Source organism: Ictalurus furcatus, chromosome 18 (assembly GCF_023375685.1).
Source record: "Ictalurus furcatus strain D&B chromosome 18, Billie_1.0, whole genome shotgun sequence".
Classification (NCBI taxonomy): domain Eukaryota; kingdom Metazoa; phylum Chordata; class Actinopteri; order Siluriformes; family Ictaluridae; genus Ictalurus; species Ictalurus furcatus.
In genome coordinates, this window is record NC_071272.1 from 11,347,134 (window position 1) to 11,362,242 (window position 15,109).

Consider the following 15,109-nt stretch of genomic DNA (forward strand, 5'->3'; position numbering starts at 1 on the left):
CATTACATTTTATAGATGCACAAAAAGCACGGAATTAAACTACAGTCCTAAATGAATAATATAAATACTGGTGTGTGTGTGTATTGGGTTTGTTTCAGTCTTATATAATTGGACAAACAGTTGTGTAAATTTTAGTTTTAGTTTATATTTGTAACACTCAGTTTGTGGATTTTATTTAAAATAAACGAAAAAAATGGTACTGAACCCCCGGGTTAATTGAAAAAATAATCGGCCAACTAATCGATTATAAAATAACCGCTAGTTACAGCTCTACTGATATGTATGGAATACTGAGGAGTACAGGATACAGAAGTGTAAGAATAACAAAGTGTACAGTGTAGAGCGTACTAAAGTGTATGGAATGCTAAAGTGTATAGGATACAGTATTGTATGGAATATGTATGCAGTGCTGAAGTGTTCAGGATACAGAAGTGCATAGAATATGGAAGTGGACAGAATATACTTGTTACACCTGCCAAACCTGTTACAGTGTACCATAACAACGACAATCTCTAAGTTTACATAAGTTGTCTAGCTAGATATTAGCAGTCATATTTATCATATTAGTTCACGGCATCACACTGAGCTTATATTTGGCACTCGGTTATCAATACTGAACAACGTGAGTCTCTATTTTAAACTGAGGAATTACCATCCATCCATCCATCCATCCATCCATCCATCTTCTATACCGCTTTATCCTTTTCAGGGTTACGGGAAACCTGGAGAGCCTATCCCAGGGAGCATTGGGCACGAGGCAGGGTACACCCTGGACAGGGTGCCAATCCTTTGCAGGGCAAAATCACATACACACTCACACACCCATTCATACACTACGGACACTTTGGACATGCCAATCAGCCTACCAGTTGAACCTACCAGAGAAATTACCAGTGAAGAATAAATTCAAGATAGAGCAACTTAAAGCACACTGAATTTTGAGCTAGGTACACCTTCAATATATCTTAGTAAGTCCTTCCCACAATTCACATCTTAAGGGAGACTGAAATTACTCTTGATTATCCACCTGAGAGAACTATTTAGCATAGACTAACAAACACTTCCAAGCAATACTACAGAATCAACAATATTATACAATACACCAATTCCAGTGGCAAGTATCTAGAGCCAACTGTGTCAAGTAGATAGTACACAAAACTCACTACCTAACCAGTAGGGAATAAATTCAACATAGAACAACTTAAAGTGCAATAAACATTACAGAAATGTGAATTGATTGACTATGTTAGCAAATGTGTCCTGAATACTAATCTAGGGAGGCAGGCATTACAGAGGACTTAACCATAAAAGTCATGTTTTTGAGTTCAGGAGTAGTTTAATGTTCTATCATTCTTTTACAGCGTCTAAAGACACTGCTTTCTTACAAGCTATGTATCTCTGTCTTTCACTCTGTCGTTGGCCCGAGGCCCAGTCTAGCAGAATGTGTGTTACATTACCATTTGCAAGTGACATATTGACGTTCTTGTCTGGATTTCTGGTCCAGCAAATTAGCTGTGCTTGGGAGTTAAGAGTGCCTTTCGACTCAAAAACATAGGCAATTTATTCTCACAACAGGACACAAAGCTGTGTACTGCTACATTCTTTGAGAGAATGTCACTTAATACCTTACACTGCACTTATTCTTAGCTTTCTTTTAGTTTGAATCTTTTCTTCTATAACTGGAACCTCAATCAAATGAGAAACCCAAATTCTCACCACATCCTTTTTTTTTAGTGTCTTTTTCCCCCCTTTTATGGAAAGATAAAACTTGGTCAGATGTTAAGGAGAGGAAAGAACTGTAACATTAGATGTTTCAGACCCATCTTCTGGAAAGGTTTTGCATGCCAATATGAACTCCCAAACCTCATGGATACAGATTGTAAGCTCCACAGAACAGATTTTAATCGTAGAGGAATTAATGGTATTGAGGACAGAATGAAAATGAGATGGAAAGCTGGAAGTGATGATGGCAAAGATTCCAAGCTTCGTCTATAAGTACATGTGGTTTTTTCCACTAATTCTCCCTGTGCTGTTTTTCCAGATCTCTGATCTCAGAGCATGCTGGGTCTTTGTTCTGATGATCCACTCGCAGTTTTAAATAAAATAAAAGATCAAATTATCCAGAAACAATAGCCTTAAAAAAAAAGACAGGGAAATAAGCAATTTTCACCATTTCAGGTTTAAGGAAAATAGAGGACGATGTAAATAATATCAGCTGTGCAGTTGGGAACTGCTTGGTGGCAGCAGCAATGAAAACTCAGATGGTTGGCGGATTTTTAAGATAAGATAAGATAAGATAAGATAAGATAAGATAAGATATAACTTTATTAATCCCCCGTAGGGGAAATTTAGGTCAACAGCACGAAGGAATATAAAAGAACAGAACAGATGCCGTATTGTAGAAGTATTCACACACTATTTACACTATACAATCAATAATAATTATTTACAACCAGATAATGTCTCAGATATAATCGGGCTTAAATCTGTCAGTTTGGTGCTGTGGTGTTGTGGAGCCTGATGGCTGATGGCACAAATGAGCCTCCAAAGCGCTTTGAGGCTCGGGGCTGGATGAGTCTGTGGCTGAAGGAGCTCCTGAGCTGCCTCAGCTCAGCATAGAGAGGATGAGAGGGGTTGTTTTAGTTGATTTCGCAGTAAAGTGCAACATACATGTTATATATAATCCTTTTACACATCAGTTGTCTAAGGTCAACATGGCTGACATTGTCCCTGTTGATCTTCTGTGGATCTTGCAGAGTTTTTTTCAAAATTCGAGATTTTGCGGAGTTTTTGTGCTTTTTTTTTGCGGAAATCGGCGAATCTGCGAAATTTTAATCGCACGAAATTGTTTCTTGTGCTCGTTTACAGTAATGTTTGTTGGTAAATGAGACCGTTCAGCTGTACTCATGTTCAACGCACGTGAATCAAAGAGGGCTTTGGCTGAATGCGCGTTGTGTTGATGCCAAATGAAACGTCTTGGCCCAAAATCTGCAGAAAATCTGCGATAATTTTTAAATATTGCAGAGTTGCGGTTATTTCTGCGATCATGGAGGGACTGATTAATTGTAGTGTTAGATTTGACACATCACTGTATTTAATCTATTTTGAATTTTTATTCTTATTTCTCTTTGTAGTTTCTGAAAACCGAAAGAGCCGTTTTGAGCGGTCTTTCGGTGGCTTCCCTAATAAAGATAGTTCACTGATGTCAACTGTATACTTGTCTAATATTAGTCATACTAAGTTTAAATATTCCTAGGTTTTATTTCAAATGAATGGACATAAAACATACTCCATTTACCTTTTCAGAATGCGAGGGTGCCTCATGAGCCCTGAGAGCTCCAAGAGTATGTGAGGTGCTGGGACAGGGGCGGGGCTTCCAATATGCCGAGTTCGACACCTGCTCAAATCATTCTGGATTCATATATTGATTGCCTCATCTGTCATTTAATAAATGGGTAGAAAAAGACTGTTCTTTCGCTGTATTTTTGAGTGCTAACATGTAGTATCATAAGCCAACATTTAATTGCGAAGCTTCTATGCAAAATGCTTAAAGTTTATAATATAATCAGAATAAATGTCACTGGATATCGTGGCTGTGTAAAATCATGTAGATACAACTAAATCGTTATATTGCATAACTCTAGTGTGCATTAAATGAAATTCAGTCTTTGTTATCTGTCTGTTTTCTCCCAAAGCTTCCCCCTTTGAAGCTTCATGTTTTTTTTCTTTATTTCATCTCATCAAATGCAAGTTGAATTTTTGTATTATGTTTCATTTCAACTAGATTAGGGTGACCTGGCCTTTGCACTCTAGATCCAGACAGCATTCGCTTTCCCAGCATCTTATTGTGCTCTCTGCAGGCCACCCATTCTCTCTGTTCTTCAGTCTGAGAGAAGGTAAATGGGTTTTGGCTGTATTTTGGATAGGAGAATGGAGAGAAGCAACAGATTTGGCTGAAGGCTCGCTGTTCATCGTACCCTGGGCTGTAGAAATGCAAGCTGAAATAACACGTTGAACCTGGCCTTTCATGCTCAGATAGTGCTTCAAATGCATAAGGGATTTGACAATCAATCAGGTCACTCGAACCAAAACTAGCATGACTCATACAGACAGAAATAATAGGCAGAGGTTTTGAGCTTGTTTATCTTTATGAAATTTAATTAGTTTTATTGTAGCTATAATAAAACTGCTACATAATTAACAGGCAAGCATATGAGAAAATTAATATATAATTGATTCATAATATGGATGTTGAAAACACTGACAAATTATTTCCATATGCATGATGACCATCTGGCTACAGCTGCTTTGAGGAACACTTTGTTGGTATAATAAAAGAGACAAATCATTCGAAATGAATTCACTGAGTAACAGTGAGCACAATAAAACATCATCACTATCAACTTCATTCCTACATGACCCTAAAAAGTTTGTTTTAACGTAGCGGGTTTTTTTTGGTCTAGGCCGGCAGTCATGGAAAAATTTTCTCATCTGGAATCCAGAAGTGATAATTTTTTTTTTAATTTTTTTTTTATGAAGCTGGACCTTGATATATTATATTTCAAGAGAGGACGCTTTGCAGAGCTGGATCACCTCAGAAGGACTGCATACACTGATCTGTATTAGGCCGCAGTGTAGTGAAGCTACTGTATACTGAAGTTGTTAAGCGTATTATAAAAATACTCATGGCTAAACTGAAACCTTGATTAAACCTAAAAATCTATTTCTGTTCATGGAAGAAAAGACATAGAGAATGTAGACAAAGTCAGCCAAGATCTTTCGTACTTGAGGCACATTGTTGCTATGCTCGTAGTTGCCAAGTGTCGTGGTTGTTAAGGGGTGACATGAAGAAAAGCTGCCAGTGTGCTGTGATTCCACCACTACTTCATTTACCCAAGTGTATGTAAGGAATAATACACAACGGTTGCGCTGTTACACGAAAATAAGCTTCGAAAACCCCTGAAATTAATAATTTTCTAATAACAGCATGTCCTAAAGTATTTTATTCCTCTGATACCACAGGCCAACAATGACAAATTTAAATTTATGAATGGACCGCACACATCATACTTTGATCCATTTATAGGTACATGAGTGTTGTTGTACGTCTGCGAGACAAGTTACCTCCTGAAGAGTTTCACCATCTCAACATTGAGACCTCTTTTTTTTTTTTCAATAACAACATTTAAAAAAAAGTTTATTATTAGCTTTAGATTATTGTGACGCATCAACCATGCAACTCCCTCTGGATGAGCTGTTACTATAGAAACGATAATGTACAGTCCCCTCTGAAACTATTGGGATGGCAACGCCAATTCATTTGTTTGTGCTATACACCAAATACATTTGGGTATAAATAATAGGTAGGTTTCTTTCTTTTTCAGAACATTGGCTACTGTATGCACAGTGTTCATGCAATGCCTCTGATTGATGTTCCTTCTTTTCTCACTTTTCTTTTCTTTTAAATGGCTTGCTTTTCTCCCATAGACAGCTCACTAGTCTTCATGCTGGCTTGTCCTTTTAAACAACAAATGCAGTCTTCACAGGTGAAACAGAAGGCTAATACCAAGAGTAGATATTCAGAGCTATTTATTGTTTAAACAGTCAATCTAACAGGACACACCTGGATAACAAGAAACACCTGTCAGTCACATGATCCAATATTTGCGCTCGCCTACAAATTGGGTGGTCTGATACAAAATGTGCTATGTTCTACGTCGTTTAACACATCTACATATAAATACCAGGAACTAAAAGCTGAAATTCTAAACTCTCTTCTCATCTTTTGATCTCAAACCCAAAAGTCTTCAGTCTACAGCCTTGCCGTTCCAATATTTTCGGACGGGACTGTATCAGAGCTGTTGCTATTATAGAAAATGAATCAACACCTTCCGACCAATCAGATTTGAGAATTCAACAATGTTGTAGTATAAATTGGTGGGTCATACTGTGTAGCAAGACTAAATGGAAAAACACTAATTAGTGACTAATAAAGAGTTACACTTGCAGATCATATCATTTATTAATTTATTATTATAAATGTTATAGAAAAGCCCCAGTTTAAGTCTATTAAATGTTTTGGCCAGCTTTAAGTGAGTTTTGTCTAGGTTATAGTTGTTGAATATGATATGCTAAAATGTATTAGTAATGAGACTGAAGTAGAAATGGGTGCCTATAGCTGCACAATAGTGATGTAAGCAAATACAGATTAAGCAGATGATGTGTCTGTGTCAGATGAATACGAATACAGATACGAACAATAAGCAGAGTATGTTTGTTTCTTTCAACCTCCGGTACAGATCATGCTGACTTCCAGTTTAAATCAAAATATGAGAAGAGATATGAATATTTTGAGCACTAAACAGATACAGATAATGGCATTATGTCACACTTGTCCTGCACAATTAATCACAATTAAGGAAACACAATCAACTGTGCTATCAGTGTGCTTAAGTATAGTTAGCTAATTAGATATTGATTTAAATAATTATTGAATTAAATCATAAGCTTTGCTTACTGTGGTTTATTGTGGTGTATTGGGAAGAATACTTCTGTCACATTTTTTCACAGATTTATAGTATAAGTTTGTAATGTACAATGTGAAAGAAGAAAGAATGCAAGAAAACTCTTTGGGAAAATATAAAAGCTCCATTAAGGGACTATTTTTTCCAGCATTTTTCTTATCAAATAATCTCTTTCACAAAACTGTGTTGACATGGTATGTTAAGAATAACAATAATTAAGTGTGCCATTCAATAATAGCTGCCAAAACAGTCTGTGTATCGTTACATAAACATGGAATGCTGCTGTTTTATCAGCTTTATAGATCACGGCTTCACTCTTTAAACAGCTGGCCTGCTGTGTTAAAAGGTAAGAGGAGTCTTATTTATGTGGTGAGCACCCACGCACATGTACAGCAGCATGTACATGTACAGATTGGCTTTGTTTCTCGTTTTTCAACATTTGAAACCAGTCTTTGTTATTTTCATTGGTGACATCTGTTCAAACAAATTCTAAGTTTGATATTTAATGGGTAGTGTTGCTTACTCAAAGCTCCAGGGTCCCAGGTTTAATTCTGGGCTTGGCTTACTGTTTGCATGTTTTATATCCATGTGGATTTCCTCTGGGTTCAATGGTTTCCTCCCGCCTCCCACAAACATGCCGGTTGGAGGGTTGGCTACTCAAAATGGTGTGAATGTCTATGCAATTAACCGGTGTCCCATCCAGGGTGTGTTCCCACTTCGTTTGTGGTCTTGGGATAGGTTTTGGTTCCACTGAGATCCTGACCATGATTAAAGCAGTTACTGAACTTGACTGAATGTCTGTTCTCAGTTTTCCTCGTATCTTTCACCACAGCTGTCACATCATACATTACACCAGGTGTGTTAATGCACCCAAAAAAATGTTTTATTAGGCAAGATTTAGTACTTCTACATTAATTTAGAATTGAGTGTAATATTGATAGCAATTCCTTACATAAACATTTCTACAAAAGTTGTCTCTTAATGATTTAGCTATTTTTAAGAATCTTTTATCTTGCAACTCTAACATATATTTTTTCAAAATCTATTTTAACAATTAAATGGTTCCTGTATTGCAAAACAAATCCTGACATTGCATTCACTGAACCCTAATGTGTTAAAAATGCCAATGAATCTTTTAAAATGTTTTCTTGCCCATTAAAAGGTTAATAAAAGCTATTTTAATATGCAGTGGTACTAGAGATGGTACTCGCCTGATAGCTGGTATCGCTAATGGATTTGAATGATTCTGTATCCAGCTAACATTATTATAACATACTATTTATTTATTTATTTATTTATGAATGGATGATTGAATGAATAAATGAATTAAAGTGTTTATTTATATTCATAAGCTATGGTTTTTCCATGTATCATGTTGTGATTTCAGGCCATCACTAAATGGTTCTTTTGGACTTCAGTCAAAGTCAGATGATCATAACCCATTGCTGTAATGTCCATGATCTCTGAGCTGATTCATTACCTCCCATCTAGTTTTTCTTCACGTGTGTGTTCTGCCATCTATGTAACTTTGTTTCCAGCTGAGACTTTTCTGTGAAAAATACTGTTACAAAAAAAACCCTTTCAATATTCCCAATTATTCCTAATAATTTCCATATTTTTATGGAAATATCATAAAACACTCCTGTGTTTGTGCACTCCTGCTTTGGCTTTGTCTTGACCACAATCCCTGCTTATGTGCACAGTGTTTCAGCTGTGACCAGTGCTGTTGTAATCCCACTTAGTGTATATATTGTATACTCCTTAAAATCACAATTTCTCAGTGCAAGAACAGTGCTGATTCTGCAAGTGTTTGCACTTGGGCAACCATTGCATAAAATGGAGCACCACTATTCCCCCTTACTTGCAGTGATAACTGCAATAACCATAAATATTGTACCACATGACTTGAAGCACGCATTTGAAACGCAAGTCTAAAGAAGAAAAACAATGTCCGAAAGCTACGAGTGAATTTTATGAATTTGATGACACAGAGTGAGAAGGAACAGATTTGCCCTAAACAAATGTTTAATATTGGGTACTGTATATTCAATTCTCAATGAGTAAAACGCATACAGTGAATGAATGGGGTGAGTAAGTCATGGCTGCAGGCTCTGAACTCATCAGTGATGCATTAGTTATGTTACCCACAAGTGGCTAAGTCTTATACTAAATAGTGGTTATTTCTGCTCAGGATTTCAGCTATTGCAGTACATGAAAAGTACCATGAAATCTGTCATTCAAATTCATCAAGAGTAATATAGTGCTAATATTCATTTGTTAGTCTTGCTTTTATCTAAAGCCATTTTTTTATTTCTAAATTTCTACAGAAACAAGAGTGTCATATTACTACAAATTTTATTCACAAATGTCATTTTAAATGTTGTGACCATGCTCTTTGTTTAAAAGTCTCATTGTGATTTACTGTATAAATTTGTTTTGACAGACAGATAAGAACACTGTGACCAGATTGTCCACACAGTAAATGTTTTTTTGTTTTGTTTTGTTTTTTGGATGAGTTTTTATTGGATATTCAGAATCATTTCCTGATTGGACAGTCAATCTGGTCATGGTGCTTTTATTCATCAGTCAAAACATGACCATAGATTCTAGTCAGAACAGATAAAACTAGTAAATAAATAAGAGCTTGGGTAGTGTGTGGTCTCTGTGGAGTTTTACGTGTTCTCCTTGTATCCATGTGGGTTTCATCTGGCTTCTCTGGTTTTCTCATCTCCCTAAAAGGTGCTAGTAAATGTATTGGCTACACTAGATCATCCCCATGTGTAACTGAGTGTGTGACTGTGTGTGTGTGTGTGTGTGTGTGTGTGTGTGTGTGTGTGCATGGTGCCCTGTGATTAACCGGCGTCCATTCCAGCATGTATGTCCGCTTCACACCCAGTGTTCCCGGGATTGGCTCTGGCTCCATCAGGATGAGACATTTCAATTTCATCAGTTGAAATGAACAAACACATTTGTGAATGTAATTATATAAGGTTTTTTTTTTTTGCATATCGCTTTACAAGTAGAAAACCTTTACCAGCTGAAAAATATTTTAACCCAGTTTTGATTCTTTCCCTATATTCTAATTAGAGGTTTAAAGTTTTCTGGTTCAGACCCCAGTCTGTCGGTTTTGGATTATGATTCTGGATTTTCCTGGTTAACCCTGCCTGCCTCTGAACCAATCCAAGTCTCAGCAGTTAGATCCAAGACTCAGATTACTTCTGACAGCCTCTCGGGTGTTACGAGACGTGACATTTATCTAAATAAAGTTGATGGAAACACAGCTGATGAACTATTTGAATATAAATATGGAGAGCTACTGGAGGTTCTTAAAAGCTTTTGCAGTGAGACACCTCGAGGCAACATGCGGCTTGCACAGTGCTGACATGACATTTGTAAGAGAGCGGATTTGTAGGTCTATTAACACTACAAGCTGGCAAATACACATGCATAAGCAGTGTCAGTTGTGGCTTTCTTGTAAGAGGTCTTGAAAGTGGGTTGTCTCTAGATAAATAACCATTCTCTGACCACTCCCAACATGGTTGATCTATCTGACTTCTCTCGTGCTCTCTCCCCACGTCAGTGCTGGCAGGAAATGACTCCTGCACTCAGTGGAAACAGCAGTAGACCTGATTAAGAGCACTTGGACCCAGTGCACTGGTGTTGGATGGTGCAGCCGGCCCCGCTTGTTCTGTTGGAAAGCCTGTGCTGTTGTTTGTCATCCTAGTAAATCGCAGCAAGCGAAACATTTTATTAACAACTGTGTGTTTAATCGTTTTTACATGCCTGGAAGCCAAAAGATATACACTACACTGTGGTTTTTCATTTATGTTTTTTTTTTCTTGTTTTTGTTTTTTTCCTTTTTCATTTTTGATGATAGACTATAATTTCAGTTTACAGCATTTTGGATCAGTTCCCAAGCCTTCCTGATGGAAAGAATTTGTCCTCTAAATCCCTTAAACTTATATAAGCGTGGTGTGAAAACTCCTTGTGTCAGTTCATAGGCTTTCCAGCTATGAACACAAGCAGTCAGAGAACACTCGGATGTTTTGGAAATTCTGGAATCTGCTAGCTTTTATTTAAACTAAATTAAAGGTCAGGGATTTTTCATAACACATTGTAATAGTCTTGCCTCTGATACAGGCTCTGTAAATAAAAAGGATAAAAAGAAACGAATAATATGGACCACTAATATTCAGCCAACCTGGACAAAGACACATTTCTTCTTGCCTGTTACTATCCTATCGTTTGTTTTTATGTTTCCTGTCAATACAGAAATTTTTGGGGGTATGGCTTTTTTGGAGAGCTTGAATTTGTTGAGTTTCAAAACAGCTAGCTAGAGCTAACTTTCACCACAATTATTCACTATCCCTTCAACGTCTAATGGAATTCCTCTATCTTGGGTATATAGGGTTGATGGTCAGTTTTTATGTCTATTCTTTAGTATATAATTAGTCTGTATCATTAACAGTGCTGGAAAAAGTACAAAACTCACCGACCTGAGTACAAATACTGTTTATATAGTAATAATTCACTTACGTAAGAGTGAAAGTAGTGATCAAGAAAATAAATAAATAAATTTGGTGCAAAAGTTATTTGAGTAATTGCTTTACAAATTACTTCTTTTTTTTTCTTTTTTTCTTTTTTTTTTTTTTTTTTTTACATGTCTACAATTATTATCAAACTAAGTGAGCTATACTGAAGTGAACATAGCTATATAGCAAACATATAAACCTGAGCTTCACCTATAAGCTGTAACAGCAAATTGAAATATATAACACAGCAGGTGATAGCTACTGAACATCGCAGTGACGTCTTAGATTTAATGTTTCAGAACTTTCATTCTGTAAAAGATCAAATGGTCTGGCTAGGTAGTCTAGCTTACTCATCTAGCTAATGACTTACTTGTATATGTTTCTGCAGGTTGGATGCCGTTATCTCCACAGGTTTTGGCTTGCATCATTCACATATCATTTATCAAGCTGAAGCAATTTAAACTGAACATAGCTGATACATTGGGCCAGGGATGCTCATGTGTCTCAGACGTTGTTGCTGCTGAGGAAGCATTTGGTGTCTGAAGAGTAGAGTTTCTCGAAAGTGAATTACAGTTTGAACATGGTGTGTTATAATTGGCTTACAGTCTTCTGGGGTTGAAAGCGTTATTATTTTTTAACCTGTAAAAGTGGACAAAAATAAATGTATCCAAGTAAAAGTGATTTAATTTTACTCCAAAAAGTATTGTTCCAGCACGTAGTTTGTTACTTTCCACTATAGGTAACTAGTATGGAGACACTGATGCTAAAAATCATATACATCAAGGGGTCGTACGTTGACACTTTATTGCTAACCTTCCTAGTAATGAAGACAGCATAGTTGTGAATCAGCTGTGTTTCTTTCTGATGCAGAACAGATGCTTTTTCTGTCAGTACAGTGGGTGAGTGCGATGGCTGAACCTGAGTACGGCAGTATCGGTTTATGCGGCATGCGGCCATTTCTTTTATAATGAATCCTCAGGGGATGTGGAAGACAGTGAGGGAGGAGGAAGGGACAGCTTTCGGTGGAATATTTTCTGTGAGGTTGAGGTAAATACCCAGCTCAGCGGCCTGCTCGAGGCTCTCTCTGCTTTATGACGATGACCTGGGAATGCCGGGAGAGCCGACGTGACATTTACGAGTTCTTGTTTGAACAGCTTCAGAAACTTCAATGCTAATTCTGACATGTTGGGTGTGAGGAAAAGTCCTTGATTTCAGGGAAAAGCCAGTAGGAAGTGTGTACCAGAGTAGGTCCCATCTCTGCGCGCTAATCAATAAGTCCCACAGGATATGAGAGTCAGTGTCTCGTTTACTCGCTCGCGCTCTTCGTCTTTTTTTTCCTGGTCGTTATGTCCCTGGCGTCTCAGGCAGCCGAGTATTTCAGATAGCCACCATCAACTAGATAGAACCAGAGGCAGACAGGAACAGGCAGGTATATCAACTTGTCAGTTCTTCAGTAGAAGGTATTTGTATTGATCTCATGTCATGGCTTGGATTTCTTTCTTCTTGCTTTAATTGTGTAAACACGGAGCTTAAATTCGACTCGGGGAAGACAATGACAGCTTCTCGGGAATTTATTAGTACGGTTCTTTTTGGTCCGTAGCAGGTAGCATTGCAGATTTTAATGATGGCTGCTGCCTGCACGCATGATTTAGGTGAAGACAGAGAACAGATCGATTCGAAGATCGAGTTTCTTCCAAAGCGGCTGAAAATATGATATAGTGATCCTACGGAAATAGCCCCTCTAGCTGCTTCACTTAATGGACTTTATATGTAAGCTTTGTACCTGTCTCTGAATGAAATGTTTCTTTCTTTCTTTATTAGAATTATTTTGCTACGTCTTTATATCTCTGTCCGCTTTTTCTCACTGGCTCCTTCTCTGTCTTTCTGTCAGGCGGGCATGATCCGCGCAGGTCAGGAGGAGTTCTTCATCGAGCCACTGGAGAGAGGAGGCGACATGACAGGAGAGGAGGAGGGTGGATCCGGACGACATCACATCCTCTACCGCTTGTCTGACATCAAGAAACCAGCCATCAGTCATGCTGACTACTTTCACCCCAGAGGTCAGGACTCAGTGCTCAGAGCTCATGCTGATGCCTTGTGCCAAAAGAGTTACCTCTTGGTGCTTGGTTTTCTAACTGAATATAAGCCTTAGAAGAAAGATGATACAGTCTTTGGGGAAAAGTTTAGATTCATGAATATTAAAGACTATGTTCAAGGAATTTCAAATATTGAAATTCCTCGATGAGAAATAGATCTCGATCAGAGCCATTTCACTGGATTAAATGATCACGTCTAATAACAACTGTAGCAGCAACAGCTGGATTTCATTTTCTGAATGAAATACTAGTGCCTAATAGTGTCTATTACATGTTCAATTACATTTTTTTTTAGCTTTATAGGGGAATATGTAATGTTAGATGTCTGTTCTTGACGTCGAGATGGTAATACAAGCCAGATGTTACTTAGCCAATTGCACAATATTCAGGCACAGGTTTACACACGTTGTTCATGAGTGTCTATAAAACATGTCTTACATGAGCTTTACTCTGAAAAGCATACTGTATCTATTGTAGGTATTTTAATAACTTGTAGTAGAATGACTCACTCAGAATCTCCAAATAGTTTTGCTGACGCCACCCACTCGTCATTAATATTAAGAAGTAGACACTTCATTAATATTCATTAGCTGACTTGTTAAAAGTTCTGAAATATGGCTGCTGCTGCACCTCAACTGTATTTTTTCATAGCAAAATATTTAACTGCTAGGGCTACAGTAAGTTTTGGAGTGGTTTATACTATAATCAACAGTTTATAACTAAGTCAGATTGTTGGACTGTAATAATGTAACGTTAGTTTACTTTGGTTAAGTAACTAGCTAATGGCATGCTTCATGATGAGAGAAGCATGTTGCATGTATAGGAGAATATCGTTAGGTTAGGTTAGCAGCTGTGAACACTAGAGTGCAAGCAGTTGGAGGCTCAGAAATGAATTCGATGGGGGACAAAGACTTTTTTTAGAGTTATTTGGAAAACAAAGGCTCTTTTGGTTTCTAATTTTATTGAGTTTTGAGTTTGATATCAAGTTCTAGGTCACTACAGAGCTGTGTCCAACTTCATGCGAGTTGCACTTGTTGACTGCAACCATGGGCCAATCACAGTCCAATATGCAAATAGTATGCAGATATACCTCTTGTGTGATCAAAGAATAGTGGGAAAGCACGTGACGTCATGGTAGTCGGAACTCGCCGTGGTCACGCCCACTGAGTGGCAAAAAAACTGAGCGGCAGTATTAGTGTACACCGTGAATTCCTCGAAAACACAGAAAAAAACACACCTAAAATGGGAAAAAACTGTTGTGCAATCGACTGTGCTTACAGATTCAACAAGAATTCGGAACTATCTTTTTACAGAGTGCCAAAAAACCATTCAGTCCTTTTTTATTAAGTTGAGCAGTGTAAGTGTAAGATCTTTTGGCATGTGGTGTTCATCTTGTACAATTTTGAATAGTTTGCAACTTTATTTCTTTTTAAACGCTCCCTATTTCCATTGATGAATAACGGGGACTTATTCATTCTCTGACTGTTTTACTTTCACAAATATATAATATATAGTAAGTGGAAGCAGTGTTAGCTACAAACAAACTAGGACTAGCTAGCTTACGGTTTACCAGATAAAATGATTTAATAAAATAAAAAATATTTGTAAATACCTGTCCACATACAACCAGAATGTTTATTGGTGTTCTTGTCAATTTAATTTCTCCAATAAATCCCGCCTTGAAGTAGGACCAAGCGTCAAGGCTTTTGTATGCCTTCAGGCTTTGCTTAGTGTATTTCCCAGGCATCGAAATCAGGTACATATAAATGTCAGGAAAACCGATTTCTGACTACATGCCGATGTCCATGGACCACAGGTTCTTGGGCAAGTTGTGAAGGTCACTGTTGAGTCCAACTGCCTTTAATTTAAGTTGATATTCGTTAGTTATACTAGCGTTTTCGCAGCTTCCCCTACTGAAACCAGCTATTTTGCTGGATGTTTTGCCACTCAGTCCGGC

The 15,109-nt window shown here is 37.5% G+C and overlaps 1 protein-coding gene across 1 annotated transcript in view; it reads left to right on the forward strand.

The window, feature by feature from the left end:
- adamts2a (ADAM metallopeptidase with thrombospondin type 1 motif, 2a) overlaps positions 1-15,109 on the forward strand; it is a 71,317-nt gene that overhangs the window by 13,210 nt on the left and 42,998 nt on the right. Inside the window, exon 3 of the mRNA XM_053648594.1 lies at positions 12,948-13,116. Coding sequence (XP_053504569.1) covers positions 12,948-13,116 — 169 coding nt within the window. The remainder of the gene's footprint in view (positions 1-12,947; positions 13,117-15,109) is intronic.